The sequence below is a fragment of the Apodemus sylvaticus genome, chromosome 5 (genome assembly GCF_947179515.1).
Source record: "Apodemus sylvaticus chromosome 5, mApoSyl1.1, whole genome shotgun sequence".
Taxonomy (NCBI): domain Eukaryota; kingdom Metazoa; phylum Chordata; class Mammalia; order Rodentia; family Muridae; genus Apodemus; species Apodemus sylvaticus.
This window is the reverse complement of record NC_067476.1, coordinates 151,313,049-151,327,571: the sequence shown is the minus strand read 5'-3', so window position 1 is coordinate 151,327,571 and position 14,523 is coordinate 151,313,049. Positions and strand designations below refer to the sequence as shown.

The following is a 14,523-nucleotide window of genomic DNA, read 5'->3' as shown; positions in this document are numbered from 1 at the left end:
GGCAGCAGGAGAGTTCCCCGAGGTCCCTGTTTGTAGAAAGCGAGCAGGATGCCACTCCCCAAGCCTCTGTGCACAGAGCCTGACACAGGCGCCTGTCTCTCTTGGGCTGCAGCCCACCGTGGGAAACTGCTCTTCATGGTCCCCCAGGGCTGCCTGTCTCAGCAAGCAGCATGTGTCTACTCCCGGAAGACATGCTTCCAACTCTGCTAAGGGACTCTGGGGCGCCTGGCATGGGGACATTGTTGAACAAGGTTTGGAGAATGAGAACACTCTGGAATCCCTGAGCAGCTTGTCTGGTGACTGAGATGGCCGTCCGCAAGCTGTGGTCACAACAGTCACTGACTCTGGGGCCTGTGAAAGACAGGAGGGTGGGGATCTCATTGATTCCCTCTCTCCAAGATGGACAGAGCGCCTCGAGCCTGCCTGGGCCTCCTACGGCTCAACTGCAGAACCCTGGTGTCTTCACAGGGGGGCCTTGGCTGGGAACTATCTACCCCACATCTTGGTCCTCAGAGCTGTTCCTGGTGCCGGCGCCATCCTCAGGACAGACAGAAATGTCTGTCAGGTCCAGCTTCATTTAGCCTTCATTCTGTCCTGAATGACTGATGAAGGCGTCCAGGCAGTAGAGCCTGCGCGAGTCCGTCGGCTCTCCCGGGAAACTCCATCCTCTCCCCTTTGAGCAGAGATGTTCACTTATCTCAAGGAAGGATGGGCCTTCCTTCTCTCCTTGCTTTGTCTGCTGAGATGCCGACTTTTACAACCGATCGCAGCTGTTAGCTTGAGCCTGGGCAAGAACTTTTTCTCTCCCTCAGCCTTTGTTTTCTATACTTTTATTTACTTTATTTATTTATTTATTTATTATTTATTTATTTATTTTAGAACTTCCTTTCTATGACATTAAAGTTTAGACATTATTATTATGTGTGCGTGTACACACAAATCTGAGGTGCGTGTGCGCATGCGCCACGGTGTATAGACGACGCCAGAGGCCAAGTTCGCGGATTCCATTCCCTCCTCCAGCTTTGTGTAGGTTCTGGGATCAAAATTAGGATGCCCCAGACACCTCTAAATTCTGAGCCATCTCACTGGCCCCAAGAGGTTCTCTTTAAATATGTTTTTCATTTGAGTTTATCCACAAGTCTTTCAACATAGGCTAGGTCTAAACAAATGAGTTAAGCTATGTCTGACACTTCCTGTCCTTTCTTTTTGCATCTTGTTAAGGGGTCCAAGGACAAACACGATAAGAGTATTCTTTCTTTCTCCCTCCCTGTCCCTGTTCCTGTCTCTCTCCCCGTCTCTGTCCCTCTCCCTCTCTGTCTTGGTAAAACATGCACCAGAAGAATGTAAATTCTTTTTTAAAAGCTTCCGCTCTGGCCCCTCTGCTAAGTATCGCTGCCCCAAGAGGATCTGTACCAGCCTGCCTTAATGATTGTATTAAGTAAAGTCATTTCAGAGGCCACCAGCTTTTTACTAGGCTAGCCGAACCACCATCCCAGGTGACTGGCGCAGGGGGACAGGAGGGCCAGCAAGGTCACTCTGACAACAGTGTCCCCCAGAAGGACACCGACTATAGTTCTGCACTTTTTTTTTTTTTTAGTATTTTCGAGACAGGGTTTCTCTGTGTAGCCCTGGCTGTCCTGGAACTCACTCTGTAGACCAGGCTGGCCTTGAACTCAGAAATCCACCTGCCTCTGCCTCCCAGAGTGCTGGAATTAAAGGCATGCGCCACCACTGCCACCCGGCTTCTTTACTTTTTTTTTTTTTTTTTTTTTTTTTGTATTTTCAAGTTCTGCACTTTCTTAGGAGTCATTAGTAAGAGATTTGAGTCTCTGAGAGAAATGGGACGTCTGGAGGAAGGCTTGATGCTCTTCGAAAACCCCATATTCTGTTCCCATCACCCACCAAAAGTGGCTCACACCAGTCTATGCTCCAGCCTCAGGAGATCCAATGACCTCTTCTTGTGCACGCCCACACGCACGTGCATGCACACGCACACGCACAACGTATTTAAAAGAAAGGAATCAGGAAGTGGTGGCCCGCACCTTTAGTCCAGCACTCATTGGATCTCTGAGTTCAAGGCCAGCCTGGTCTACAGAATGAGTTCCAGGACAGCCAGGGCTACACAGAGAAACCCTGTCTCAAAAAACTTAAAAAATAAAAAAGGTAAAAATTTCTATCAGAGATAGCATCCACTACCCGCAACCAAACACAGGTACCCCCAGCAACTGTGAAAGCAAGGTGGCATGCTGACCTCCAGGTCATTGAAGAACAGGTGTGTGTCAGCGAGGTTGAAGATCATCTCCTCCATCATCAGGCCGATGCGCACTGACGTCGTGGTGTCCTGTGGGAAAGAGAAGGAACAGTTTTCTGCTTGTGTGGCCTCTGGGGCTCTGGAAGGCAGCCGGAAGTTCCTGCTCTTTCGGATAGCTCTTGTGTGGCTGAGAGCACGGCCTGGGATGAGCACAGCTTGTCTACATCAGGAGAGAAGATATTACAAAACTCTGGACTTCACTCTGGAGTGATGGCTACAATGGATCTCTGAGAAACCGTGAGGGGGCCGGACATTAGCGGGTCAGAGCGTACGGTGCGAAACAGTTTAATCATTCAGGTGTGTCTGTTCCCCACCCCCACTCTATACAACACGGTTGGCTACTGTAATGGTCCATTGTCAGCTCTACTGACACAGACTCAGTGCGGGAACACACCTCTGGGTGCATCTGTGACGATGTGTCCAGAAAGGTTTGCCTGGTGGGAAGACCCAGTCGGGTGTGCAGAGCACCATGGCCTGGGCTGGGATGCCAAACCAAAGAAGAAGAAAGAGGAGAAAGGAGCTGAGCTGAGCCTTCATCTGCTTCCCAGCTTAACCAGCCGCCTCAGGCTCTCGCCACCATGACGTCCACTCCTCAAGAAACTTGCGCTTGAAAACCATAAGTGGAGGGCTGGAGAGATGGCTCAGTGGTTAAGAGTGCCGACTGCTCTTCCAAAGGTCCTGAGTTCAAATCCCAGCAACCACATGGTGGCTCACAACCATCTGTAATGGGATCTGATGTCCTCTTCTGGGGTGTCTGACAGTGTACTCACATATAATACATAAAGAAATCTTTAAAAAAAAAAAGCATGAATGGAAATAAATCCTTCCTTCCTTAGCTTGCTTTTGTCAGGGATCTCGGGTAGAAAGTAACTACTATGAGGCCTTGCTCCCAGTCACCCACCCCAGAGGGGGACACGCTCCAGTGCACAGTGAACATGGCCGGGGGTCTGTCATGTCTGGCTCATGAATGAAGGGCTGCTTGTTTGTCCCCTTTTGTTAAAGATTTATTTATTTATCTTATGTATAGGAGTGCTCTATCTCCATGGACACCAGCACACCAGAAGAGGGCATCGGGTCCCAGCATAGATGGTTGTGAACCACCGTGTGGTTGCTGGAAACTGAACTCAGGTCCTCTACAGAGCAGACAGTGATCCAGCCTGTGGTGGGTTTTTGTTTGTTTGTTTTTTGTTTTTTTGAGACAGGGTTTCTCTGTGTAGCCCCAGCTGTCCTGGAACTCACTCTGTAGACCAGGCAACCATGGGCAGAGCCCTCTAGAACATGGGAGCCGAGTTAATCTTTCCTTTTTAAAGTTGTTTTTCCAGTGGCTTGGGGTACAGTTAGATAAAAGCTAACAGTGTCTCCAGCCAGTGGAGACAGAGACACTCGCCCCTGCACGGAGACCGTGAGTCCCAAAAGCCTTTAAAAAATGGATCTGCTGGGCCCTGAGGACTCAGGTGCTGTAGTTGGCACGTCCAGGTGGGAGCTTTACGGGCCCTGCAGTCTCCCGCATTCTCCACAACACGGATCTCCTCACAGAGCCCATCCAATCCTGGGCTCCAGGGTAAAGATAATGAGGTGCAGACTTGCAGATGTCAGATGATTTGAGGATATGTTGGTCAGTTTTTATCGTCAACTTGACACAACTTAGAGTCCTCAGGAAAGAGGGTGCCTCCGCTGAGGAACTGCCTCAGTTGGACTGGCCTTTGGCCACGTGTGAGAGAGACTGTCTTGATTGGTGATTGGCATGGGAGGGCCCCGTGTTCTGTAAGAGTAAGAGTACCATCTTTCAGAAGTGGGTCCAGGCTATGCAAGAAAGCTTGTTAAGTATGAGCCAGCAATCCAGCAAGCCATGTTCCTCCACTGTTCCTGCCTCTAGGTTCCCACACCGACTTCCTTCAGCGAGGGACTGTGACCCGGAACTGAGGGCTGGGGAGGCGGCTCAGGCAGTGAGGGGTTTGCCCTGTAAGTACGAGGACCTGAGTTCATACAACACTCAGTGTGGTATGCAGACTTACAATCTCAGTGTTGGGAGGTAGAGACAGGGAGCCTGTGGCTCCCTGCTAGCCAGAGTAGCCTAACTCGTGAGCTCTGGGCAGACTCCAACAAATCGTGCTCAGTAATAAGAGCTCAGACTGTCCACTGGCCTCCATGTGTATATGCACCCATGACCATGGGCACCAGCACACATATATACATGCACACCACACATGTACACACACACACACACACACACACACACACACAGAGAGAGAGAGAGAGAGAGAGAGAGAGAGACAGAGAGAGAGACAGAGAGGGGGGGGCATTCTTGCTCTAAAAGTAAATAATTCCAAACACAAACCTTTTTTTGACCTTAAAAATAAAACAAAATTAAAAAAAAAAAGAAAAGAAAAGAAAGAACAAGACCACAAAAAGGAAAAGCACAAACGAAGGGAGCCCAGCGGCTGCCCTGGCTTCACACAGAGCTGTGGAGAAGCAGGCCAGGACACCTCCTCCTCCAGCCTTCAGAGCCTCCTATTCAGGATTCCGGCCAGGAGGTGGCAGACAGAGACTCTGTAACTGCAGAAGGCATGGGGGGTGGGGGAGTCAGTGTGACCCAGGGAAGGTTGTGTGCCTTCCCTCTGTGCCTCTGCACAACCCTTAGGAAAGGCATGCCTGCTGTGCACGACTGTGAGGGTGGCTCTCTCAGCAGGAGGAGGGAGGAGAACAGTCATCTGGCCCGAAGGGAGTGACTCAGTACAAAACAATCACTGGGTGTAAAATCTCCTTCTCTACGGAAAGTATTTATGTCATTCTAAGAAAGGAAATCATAGATATGAATAAAGCTGAGAGAGGCAGGACATGAGCAGGAGGTCTGTGCCTGTGACCAGGGTGAGGGACAGGACCTTCTTTCTTTTTGGTTTTTGACAGGGCTTCATGTAGCCCAGGCTAGCCTCAAACCTACTACACAGTCAGTGCTAATCTTGGACCCCTGGTTCTCTTCTTCCACCTCCCAAGTGCTAGGATTAAAAGCCTTTTGTGATGTATTCATTCTTCTGGTGCTGGGAGGGAACCCAGGGCCTTTGCACATGCTAGGTGAGTGCTCCACCATTGGGCTGTGGCCCCATCCTTGAGAACTGAATATTTTATTTTGCATTTTGCGAAGTCAGAAATCACGGAGAAGACAGAAAAAAGAAACTTGGAGATAAGCATCAAAATAGTTCAGCACAAATTGAAAACTGTTGCCTTCCGGCAGAAAGCAAAGGTGGCGGCCTGTGTGGGCTGCTCTTCCTCAAATACTTATCTGGATATAATGTCACGAATTTAAAGTATATGCAGACTTTACTTGGGTTAAAACGATGACAAAAAATTGGCAACATATTCTGAAAATACCACTTTGCTTTATTATTATTTTTTTTTAACCCAGGGGAAAAATCCGTACTCAATTATTGTGTTTGATTGTGAAAAGCCTTCATAGGTTCAAGTGTTTGAACATTTGGTACCCAGTTGGTAGCGCTGTTTTGGAAGGTTCTAGAACCTGTAGGGGTGGAGCCTCCCTAGAGAAAGTGGGCCAGTAAGGGCGGGTCTTCACGTTTGATCTACGCTCTTTGCCATTTGCATTCTGACTGTGGATGCCATGTGGTCCCCCTCCCATGGTTTCCCAGACACCACGGACTGTCTCCCATCAAACTGTGAGTCAAAGTAGCCCCTTCCTTCCCTAAGTGGCTTTTTACCAGGTGTTTGGTCAGAACAAGGACAAAAGGCACCAATAAACTGCTGAGAGATGACTCGTTCAGAACTGAGGGTGAGCTGCGGAAGGTGGGAACCTTTGCAATCTTCTGCAATCTAACCAAACCACCCAGCCAAAGGAGAAGAGAGCAAAAATTGATTGTCACAGGGGCGGGGGAGATGGCTCAGTCAGTAAAGTTCCTGCCATGCAAGTGTGGGGACCTGAGTCTGGATCCCTGGTACCCAGATAAAGGCCAGGCATGGCGGCTCAGCTGTAACCCCGGTGCTGGAGGTGGGCAAGAGACAGGTGGGCTCCCAGAACTTGTTGGCCAGCTACACACATATGTGGATTCACACACAAACCATATACATGTATGTGTGTGTGTATTCACACCTCCCACATATATACATATACACATATATCCGAATATATATACATACTCTGTCACAGACATATTTGCACATACTTACTATTGTTTTAAAGGACAGATAAGCTAAAAGAAAACAATAATTCAAGTGTGAGAGTTGGAGAGAAGCTTCCCATGCACTTCTGGCTGCCTACTGGATCCACCCCGACACCCTCTGTGACACAGCAGCCTGCCCTGCTGGCTTTAGTGGAGCAATCGATAGTGTGACCCCGTCAAGTACAGACCAAAGTATGGACGCTTCCTCGGTATGCTTTCAGATCCACACTAAGCCTGTATCAGCCAACGGTACACGGAGGGTTAAACACACCTGGCCCAGAGTCCCGGCACAGTTCATATCCCACGGACTCCCGTGGAGGACTCACGCCCTCATCAAAGACGCAGCAGCAAGAGCAGCTGATGTCCCACTGCGCAGCCAGAGATGCCAGGCACTTGAAAGGCTCCCCTAACCCTCGCATGCTCTTCGGATTAAAGCAGGGTCAGTGGTTAACTTGCTAAACAAGCACCACCGTACAAGGATGACTTGAAAAACAAAGAACAATTAATACCAGAACTGGGAGGCTGGAGAAGGGCTCAGTGTCGAACACGCCCCTGGAAAGGCTCTGTTGGGGCAGGGTTGGGGGGGATGGAATGCTATTCTTGTTGGATGTTTGCGGGTGGCTGTCTCCCTGAGAAGCTATAAACCAGGCCCAGACTCGGCAGATTTTTCCAGCGAGCCCTAATGTTCTGCGGGTTTCTGGAATTAACTTTGATGGCATCGTGGTGGTCTGTGCATGCCTTGGGTTAGGGGGCTAGAAAGGGATGGTGGGACTGCCCCCGGGGCAGAGTCAGTGCTCTGGATCCCCACAAAGCACGGGGACCCAACTCTAATGCCTTTGTGATGAAATTCTTCTAGTTCGAGGAGGCGATTTCATCCTATGGGCTCGTCAGACAGCAGCCTGGTGGTTGCCACGCTATCTTGGGATGTGTGGTTTTATTTCTTGGGTGGAAAGAGAGGGTAAAACTATAAAAAGGGAAAGTCTTCGCTAAAACGAAATCAATCTGACATGTGATAATCACGAGAGAAGACAAGGGGCGTGGCTTGGAACCATTTGGGCAACAGTTGGTTCCCGGGGAAGGAGAAATGGGCGTGGCTTTGGACTACCTGGGCAGCAGTTGGTTCCTGGGCCAGAGAGATGGGCGTGGCTTGGAACCACGGGGATGGGGTGGGTGGGATGGGGGGATGGGGGGATGGGGGGTTAGGGGGGAGGGGAGCAGCACTTGGTTCCCCAGGCCAGAGAGATGACTCAGCCATGGAGAGCTTGCAGCTCTGCCAGAGGTTTGGTTCCCAGCACCCATGTCAGGTAGCTGACAATCACCTGTGGCTCTGGCTTCAGGAGATTTGGTGATTTTTTTTTTCTGGCCTCTGGAGACACCTTGGTGTGGTGGTACATGCATGCACGCGCGCACACACACTACCCATCCATCACCACACCTGCGGGAGGCTGATGAGCAGAATGTAACAGAATGGTAGCCATCTGCCCTGTAACCCACAGCAGTTTAATTAGGGTGTGCGGATCCCTCTGTGATATGTCTCAGGCACTGGAACTCACAGAGATTCACCTGCCTCTGCCTTCTGAGTGCTGAGATTAAAGGCATCACCATGCCCAGTTTATAGCCCAGTTTTTTAAAGCCTTTAAAAATTTTTATGTAGGAGTGCTCTGACTCCACGTATACCTACATGTCAGAAGAGGGCAGCTTATTTCCTCCAGACAAATCGAGACTCTAAGGCCATGCTACTAACAAGAGGCAAAAGCTGGGATTTGAACCCAGGGCTGTCCAAATTAAACAAACAAACAAAACCCCTAAAACTAAAAACTTCATTCCTTGAATGTGTCTTTGCAGAGACAATGACATAAAACAAAATACTGTTACTATTACTACAATGAAGGCAACGATCACATTTCTCTGATAAATGTGGATTTTAAGACAGCAGTTGTCTACTTTTTAAGATTTAATCTGGGGCCAGCAAAATGGCTCAGTGGGTAAAGGCACTTGCCGTGTTAGCTTGGCAACTTGAGTTTGAGTCTTGGGACCCAAACAAGGATAGAAGGGGAGAAGCAACTCTACAGAGCTGTTCTCTGACTGTACATCTGTGCACACATGTGTATGTGTGCACACACATACACTTACATACATAAACAGAACACATTCACACAAACTCCACACACCCATGCACAACTAACTCTCTCTCTCTCTCACACACACACACACACTCATTTGCTAGCGCTCATCTTTTTAAATGTGTTTCTGAAAGATGGCTGGTGGATGGTTAACAACTTCAATGGGCTGGTTAACAATTTTTTCCCTTGTGTTTCTGGATACAAGGCCTCTGTATGTACCAGGCAAGTGCCCTACCACTGAGCCTCACCCAGGCCACAGAGGGCACATCAACTGCCTATCAATTGTTTGCAAGGTGCCGGGAGAGTACAGTCTGAATATTCTAGTAATACAGTTGGGGGGTGGTTGCCTTAGCTGTGCGTGTGTGTGTGTGTGTGTGTGTGTGTGTGTGATATGCATGTGAGATGTGGGTGTATAGGTGGTATGTATAATGTGTATGTATGTGTGTTGTACACACATGTACATGTGTGTGCTGAGGCATACAGGGCAGAAGTAGACTCTGGGCATCCTCCCTTATTACTCTCCACTCTTTTTTTGGAAGAGAGTCTCTCACTGAACCCGGAGCCCGATGCTTCAGTCAGGCTGGCCGGTCGTTGGGGAGCCTCCTGTCTCTACTCTCTTTCCCCTACCACCCAGCAATCCGGTCACACATGTGCGATGCCACGCCTGGCTTTCACGTGGGCACTGAGGACCCCAGCTCAGGTCCCCATGTCTGCATTGGGGGTGCACACGCCTCACTGTGCCTCTCTGCAGGCCCCAGGTCCGTGGTTACAGTATTTCCAGAGGAACCTTCTGGGTATCTGCATATCTAATCTCCACCCCTCATGCCAATAGCCTCTCCCTTCCACCCAGCCACAGACTTCTCCAGGCTTGGTCCCACAGGCCCCAGGAGCCATCTCTCTGGTTTTGAAGACCCAGTCTGAAGGACTTGAGATGAGGGAAACTGTGCTTCTCGGATGGCAGCATTAGCAAACTAACTTTGAATTCCAGGGTGCAAAAACACCGAAATGAAGCTAGCTTCCTAACACAGGCACACACTGAACTACAGGATGAACAAAAATGAAGAAACCACAAAGAAAGCCAAGGCTGGGGCCGGTAGAGGGCTTTTCAGGCTTGACAAAGCAGGAGTTCGATCCCAGTCAGTGCCATAAACCCAGAGGGCTTTACACGCCCAGCACTCAGGTGGAGGCTCTGAAGTTCAAGGTCATTTTTGACTTTCTAGTGAGTTCGAAGCCAGCCTGGGCTACCCTGCCCCAGCCCTAATTAAAATCTCCCAACCACAAAGGCAGGAGGTGCCTCTCTTGAGTCTCAAGGCAGAAGTGGGACCCACTAGTTCGAATCACCCACATTGAGGACCCTGGGTACACACTGGGATGCTGCTTGTGTTTTTCTGAAGGTGACTTGGGGAGAACCTCACTTAACTTCATGCCCCTCATCCTGACCTGAACAGCCATAGTGTTCACTTCTGAGAGATGGATCAACAGAGACAGTCTAGTCACAGGAAAAGCCTCTGCTTTTGGGATTGGCCATCCATGGGCCTTTCTGGCCACACCTATTCTGTAAACCTGGTTCTTCCTTCTTCAGATGCCACCTGGAGAAAAGTTTTGGGGGCAGAGGGAGGGTAATGGCTTGGCACTGCGCCACCCCCAGGCTGCTCCTGTCAGGACCCAGACTGCCCCGGAGCCAGGCTTGTGTCTCTGAGTGGTGCTGTCTGGGCCTGCCCACGTTCCGTGCGCAGGGTGGGTGTCTCGCCAAGTCTCGAGCTGGCTCACGGCCCGACGCCTGCGGTCACCTTCCTTTTTCTTCTATGTCAATTACCCTGCCATCCCCAACTTCAGTATGATATGCAGAATGATATACCATTGCACCTACTTTGGTATGAAGACCCCCTCTCTTCCTTGAAAAAAAAAAAAAACCCACCTGCGCACACAAAACCAATTGAAGCCATCACACCATCTGAATCTACTGGGCCTTTAAATATTCCTGCCAAGTAGTTGTTTAGAGGCTAAGCAAATAATTACTCTGCCAGGAGGAAGAAAAGTACTAATTAAAGCTATTCATTAAAGCAGCTCGAGTATTCTGTGGGGTTTATCTCTCTGAGTGTCAGCCAGAGGTTAGGGGCGGATTAGCACACAGTGGAAGGCTAGGCCAGTTAAACCTCCTCCTTGTGGTTAGCCTTAAATAATAAAGTTGTCATTAAAAGCATGAATTTAATGGTTTTAATTGGGTTTAATTACTTGGAAACTCCTGGAAAACAGATCAGTTTGTTAGAGAAAGAAAAAAGAAAAAAAAAACTTTTTTAAAAGAGAAAGACAAGAAAATGATGGTCGTGAAGGAAAAAAAAAGGTTAATTCATGTGTTTGAACAGTAAAGGAAAACAACACGAACCCAGAGCCCCTCAAACTTGATTCCCCAGGAAGCTCCAGAGAACAGGAGAGTGAGAGAAATAGGAAAATATCAGCACATGGGTTTATCTGTATGAACAAGAACTCCACCAAAGACCTCAGGATAAATTCAGTCACTGTGACAAGAGCCAACGGAGGACCCAGGATGGGGAAGGGAATCACTGTGAAGAGGCAGAGAGCAGCCAGCTCCGCTCTCCGGGTGCCAGGTAGCCTCACACAGGGATTGTTATTGGGCTTAAGTCATTTATGTTTAAAGAACACAATGCCTTCTAGACAAGGCATTTTTCAGTCAATCCAAAGCCAGAAATCCAAAGCCAGAAGCACAGAGGAAGCCGCAGACCCCATCTTGTTTGACCTGGATGGAGCTGCTGTTGCTATTCAAGTGAGAAAACTTTGAAAGCCAGGCTGAGACCGTCACCCTGACATGAGCCGGGTCCAGGACAGTCCAGGGTGGAGAGGTGTGGATGGCACTGCAGCCTGGAGCGTCTAAGGTGTTTTGGACACGGAAGGCTATATGGGGCGACCCCTGTCCCTACCAGCACCCCATGGTTCCTGCTCTTTTTGCTCATCACCATAGCAATCCTTCAGATCCCCTTTCACAGACGCAGCACTGGACACAGCCAATAGCATGGTTTTCATTTCTTTGAGACGAGATTTTGCTCTATGTCCAGACTGACCTTCGAACTGGAAGAGCATCTCCTCTCTCAGTCTCCCTAGTGCGAGACTATAGGCATTAGACCCCATGACTGATTCCAGAGGTCTGTTTCTAAAAGTTTGCTTCTTTTTTCTGTCTATAAATAAAATTTTATTGAAACACAACCACATGTACAATTTGTGTACTGTCTTTGGTCATTGTCCCATTACAGTCAACATGTTCAACATGTGTGACAGAGTCTATTTGGTCCTTAAAATTAAATTCTTTTTCTTCTCTTCTCTTCTCTTCTCTTCTCTTCTCTTCTCCTTCCTTCCTTTCTCTCTCTCTCTCTCTTCTTTCTTTCTTTCTTTCTTTCTTTCTTTCTTTCTTTCTTTCTTTCGATAGAGGGTCTGGCTGGCCTTGAACCCTAATTTTCCTTGCTTCAGGCCTCTGAGTGCTGGGATCACAGGTATTCATTATCATGTGTGATTTAAGGGTCAATTCTATAAGACACTGCTGTTCAGTCACTTTATAAGATCTGCCTACCACAGAGCTGACCCCTTCTAAATACCTGTGACGTGTTAATGTGCACATTCCAACTTTGAAACCGAGAAGGAACACGGTGACCAAGCAACTTGTTGGGTACAACTAGGGGATGAGGCTGGCTTTGAACTTGGGCCATCTGATTTCAGAGCATACACTCTAGACCACAAGAGGATGCACATTTTTTTTTTTTTAAATACAAAGCATACTAACCTCCATGTTCTGTGTGGTCTGGACTATAACCCCTCAACCCTTCTGGGTTTTTGCAACACAAAAGCAGCCCCAGACAATACATAGTGCACGGGAGCAGCTGGGTGTCAATAAAACTTTATTTACAAAGAGAGTTAGTGGGCCATATTTGGTGCACAGAGCACAAGAGTCTGCTGTCCTTGGATACAGGGCTGGGTGTGGTGATGAGTTGTGAAACCCTGCATGTTTAACAAGCTTTTGCTTTGCATAATAGCTAAGGCCTGGGGATTTTTCTCTTTATAATGGACACTACTTCTTTTTGTGGTATGTATGCTGTTGTATGGGGTACAACGTGCTACTTGTTTCCCAGAGGATCCACTGAGCACACACACACACACACACACACACACACACCAACCCACAGCAATGCTTGGTGGAGAGACCATCAAAGTCTACTTCTGTCTCAAACCACCTCTACGTAGCTGAGGATGACCTTGAACTTCTGACTGTTTTAAAAAACATCGTGTATGTGTGTGTGTGTCTTGCTGAGCATACACAGTCCCTGGATTCCATCCTGAGCAGAACCAAAATAAAACAAACATTTTTTTTTTGAGTGGAGTATTATGTAGCGAGGCAGCCCTTGAACTCTTGCTCTCCCTGCTTCCCGTCCCCACCTCTTCACCAAGTGCGAGCTCCACTGTGTCTGGCGAATTATTTTATGAATATGTTGCCTACATTTGTGCCTGTGCTTCATGGGTTTGCCTGATACCCAGGGAGATCAGAAGAGGGTGTCAGGTTCTCTGCAACTGGAATTCCATGAGCTACCATGTGGATGCTGAGAATGGAAAACGGCTCCTCAGTAAGAGCAGCCAGTGTCCTTAACAGCTGAGCCATCTTTCCAGCCCATACACTTGTTTTGGAGTTCATAATTCAGGGGCAACCATCACCTCTATCTAATCCTCAAAATTTTCCCCACTGAAAAAAAAAACTACAAATCCCACAAAACACTGCTTCTCTACCAAGCTTTGCCCCAGGTCACCAGCAGCCACATCCTAGCTCCTTGGACACACACCTCGAAGCCATCCACACAAGGCTCCGCCTCTTCTCTTACTTCTTCCACGTTTGCAGCTTTTGCCCCACGTAACGCGGCTCCATTCCTCTTCATGACCAAATGATAGTCCACCAAGTGACCCCGTGATGTCCCCGGAAGGATCCTTTAGCTCTATGTTCCTACTTAGAATAAGGTCCCATTGGGGGTTCCCCACCTGAGCTCTGCCCCGCGCCGTTAGAGGGGCCCCAAGTCCACACACTTTGTGGGGGAGGAGTAAGGGAAGCTGGCACGGGTAGGGACACGCCCCACTGCAGTGTCCATCAAGCGTGAGGACGTCAGGGCTGATGCCCACCCGCCACTCATCCAGTCTCACTTCATCTCCGGAGGCTCCAGGAAGCCTAGCAACCTTTGGACGTGCTCAAAACCTCCTATTGTTGGAGACTAAAGGGCGTGACGCACAGGTGGGCGCTGGGGGGGGGGCGGGTGTACCCTCTCAATTAGAAAAGGAAACCCCTACCATTGTTTCCGTTTCCAGGGCGCGGGGGACCTTTCTCACCAGGACCACTGAGAGCACAGCCCCTGTATTTAGAGAACAAAAGAACCTCTCACCCCAGCCCAATCTGGTTCCCTTAGGGTTTTCAGAGGTGGGTAAACCTCCCGGCAGGTGGGCAGGGCGCAGGGACAGGGCTTGCAAAGGGAGCAGGCTGCACTTTCTAAGCCCTGAACTGGCCCCCTAACCCTCAACCCAAGCTGGCGGGGGAGGGGCGGATTCCACCAGGAGACAGCTTTTCCAAGTGACAGTGAGCAGTGACTTCAAAGAAAGAACGTAATGAACGCTTCTCAGATAACCCCCAGCAGTCACCAAAACCTATATTTTCTGTTGGATGGAAGCTTTTAATGCGAAGAAACCCGTAGAAGTACAGGCCTCGGGCTCCTGCTGGGGGTTACGCTATTACAAGGGATTAAGATGACAAAGGGTACCGCCCCCTGCCGGAGGCCCCATGACTGTCATTCACCTGCATGACGTCTTTCAAAGCATCTCCGGGCTCCCTTCTGGTCCACCCCAAAACTGTAAAATGCCTTACAGGATGGGTGAAGTG

General features: G+C 49.1%; 1 protein-coding gene across 1 annotated transcript in view; it reads right to left on the bottom strand.

The window, feature by feature from the left end:
- Positions 1-14,523, bottom strand: part of Eya2 (EYA transcriptional coactivator and phosphatase 2) — a 170,439-nt gene that overhangs the window by 14,681 nt on the left and 141,235 nt on the right. The window contains exon 10 of the mRNA XM_052184294.1: positions 2,252-2,341. Coding sequence (XP_052040254.1) covers positions 2,252-2,341 — 90 coding nt within the window. The remainder of the gene's footprint in view (positions 1-2,251; positions 2,342-14,523) is intronic.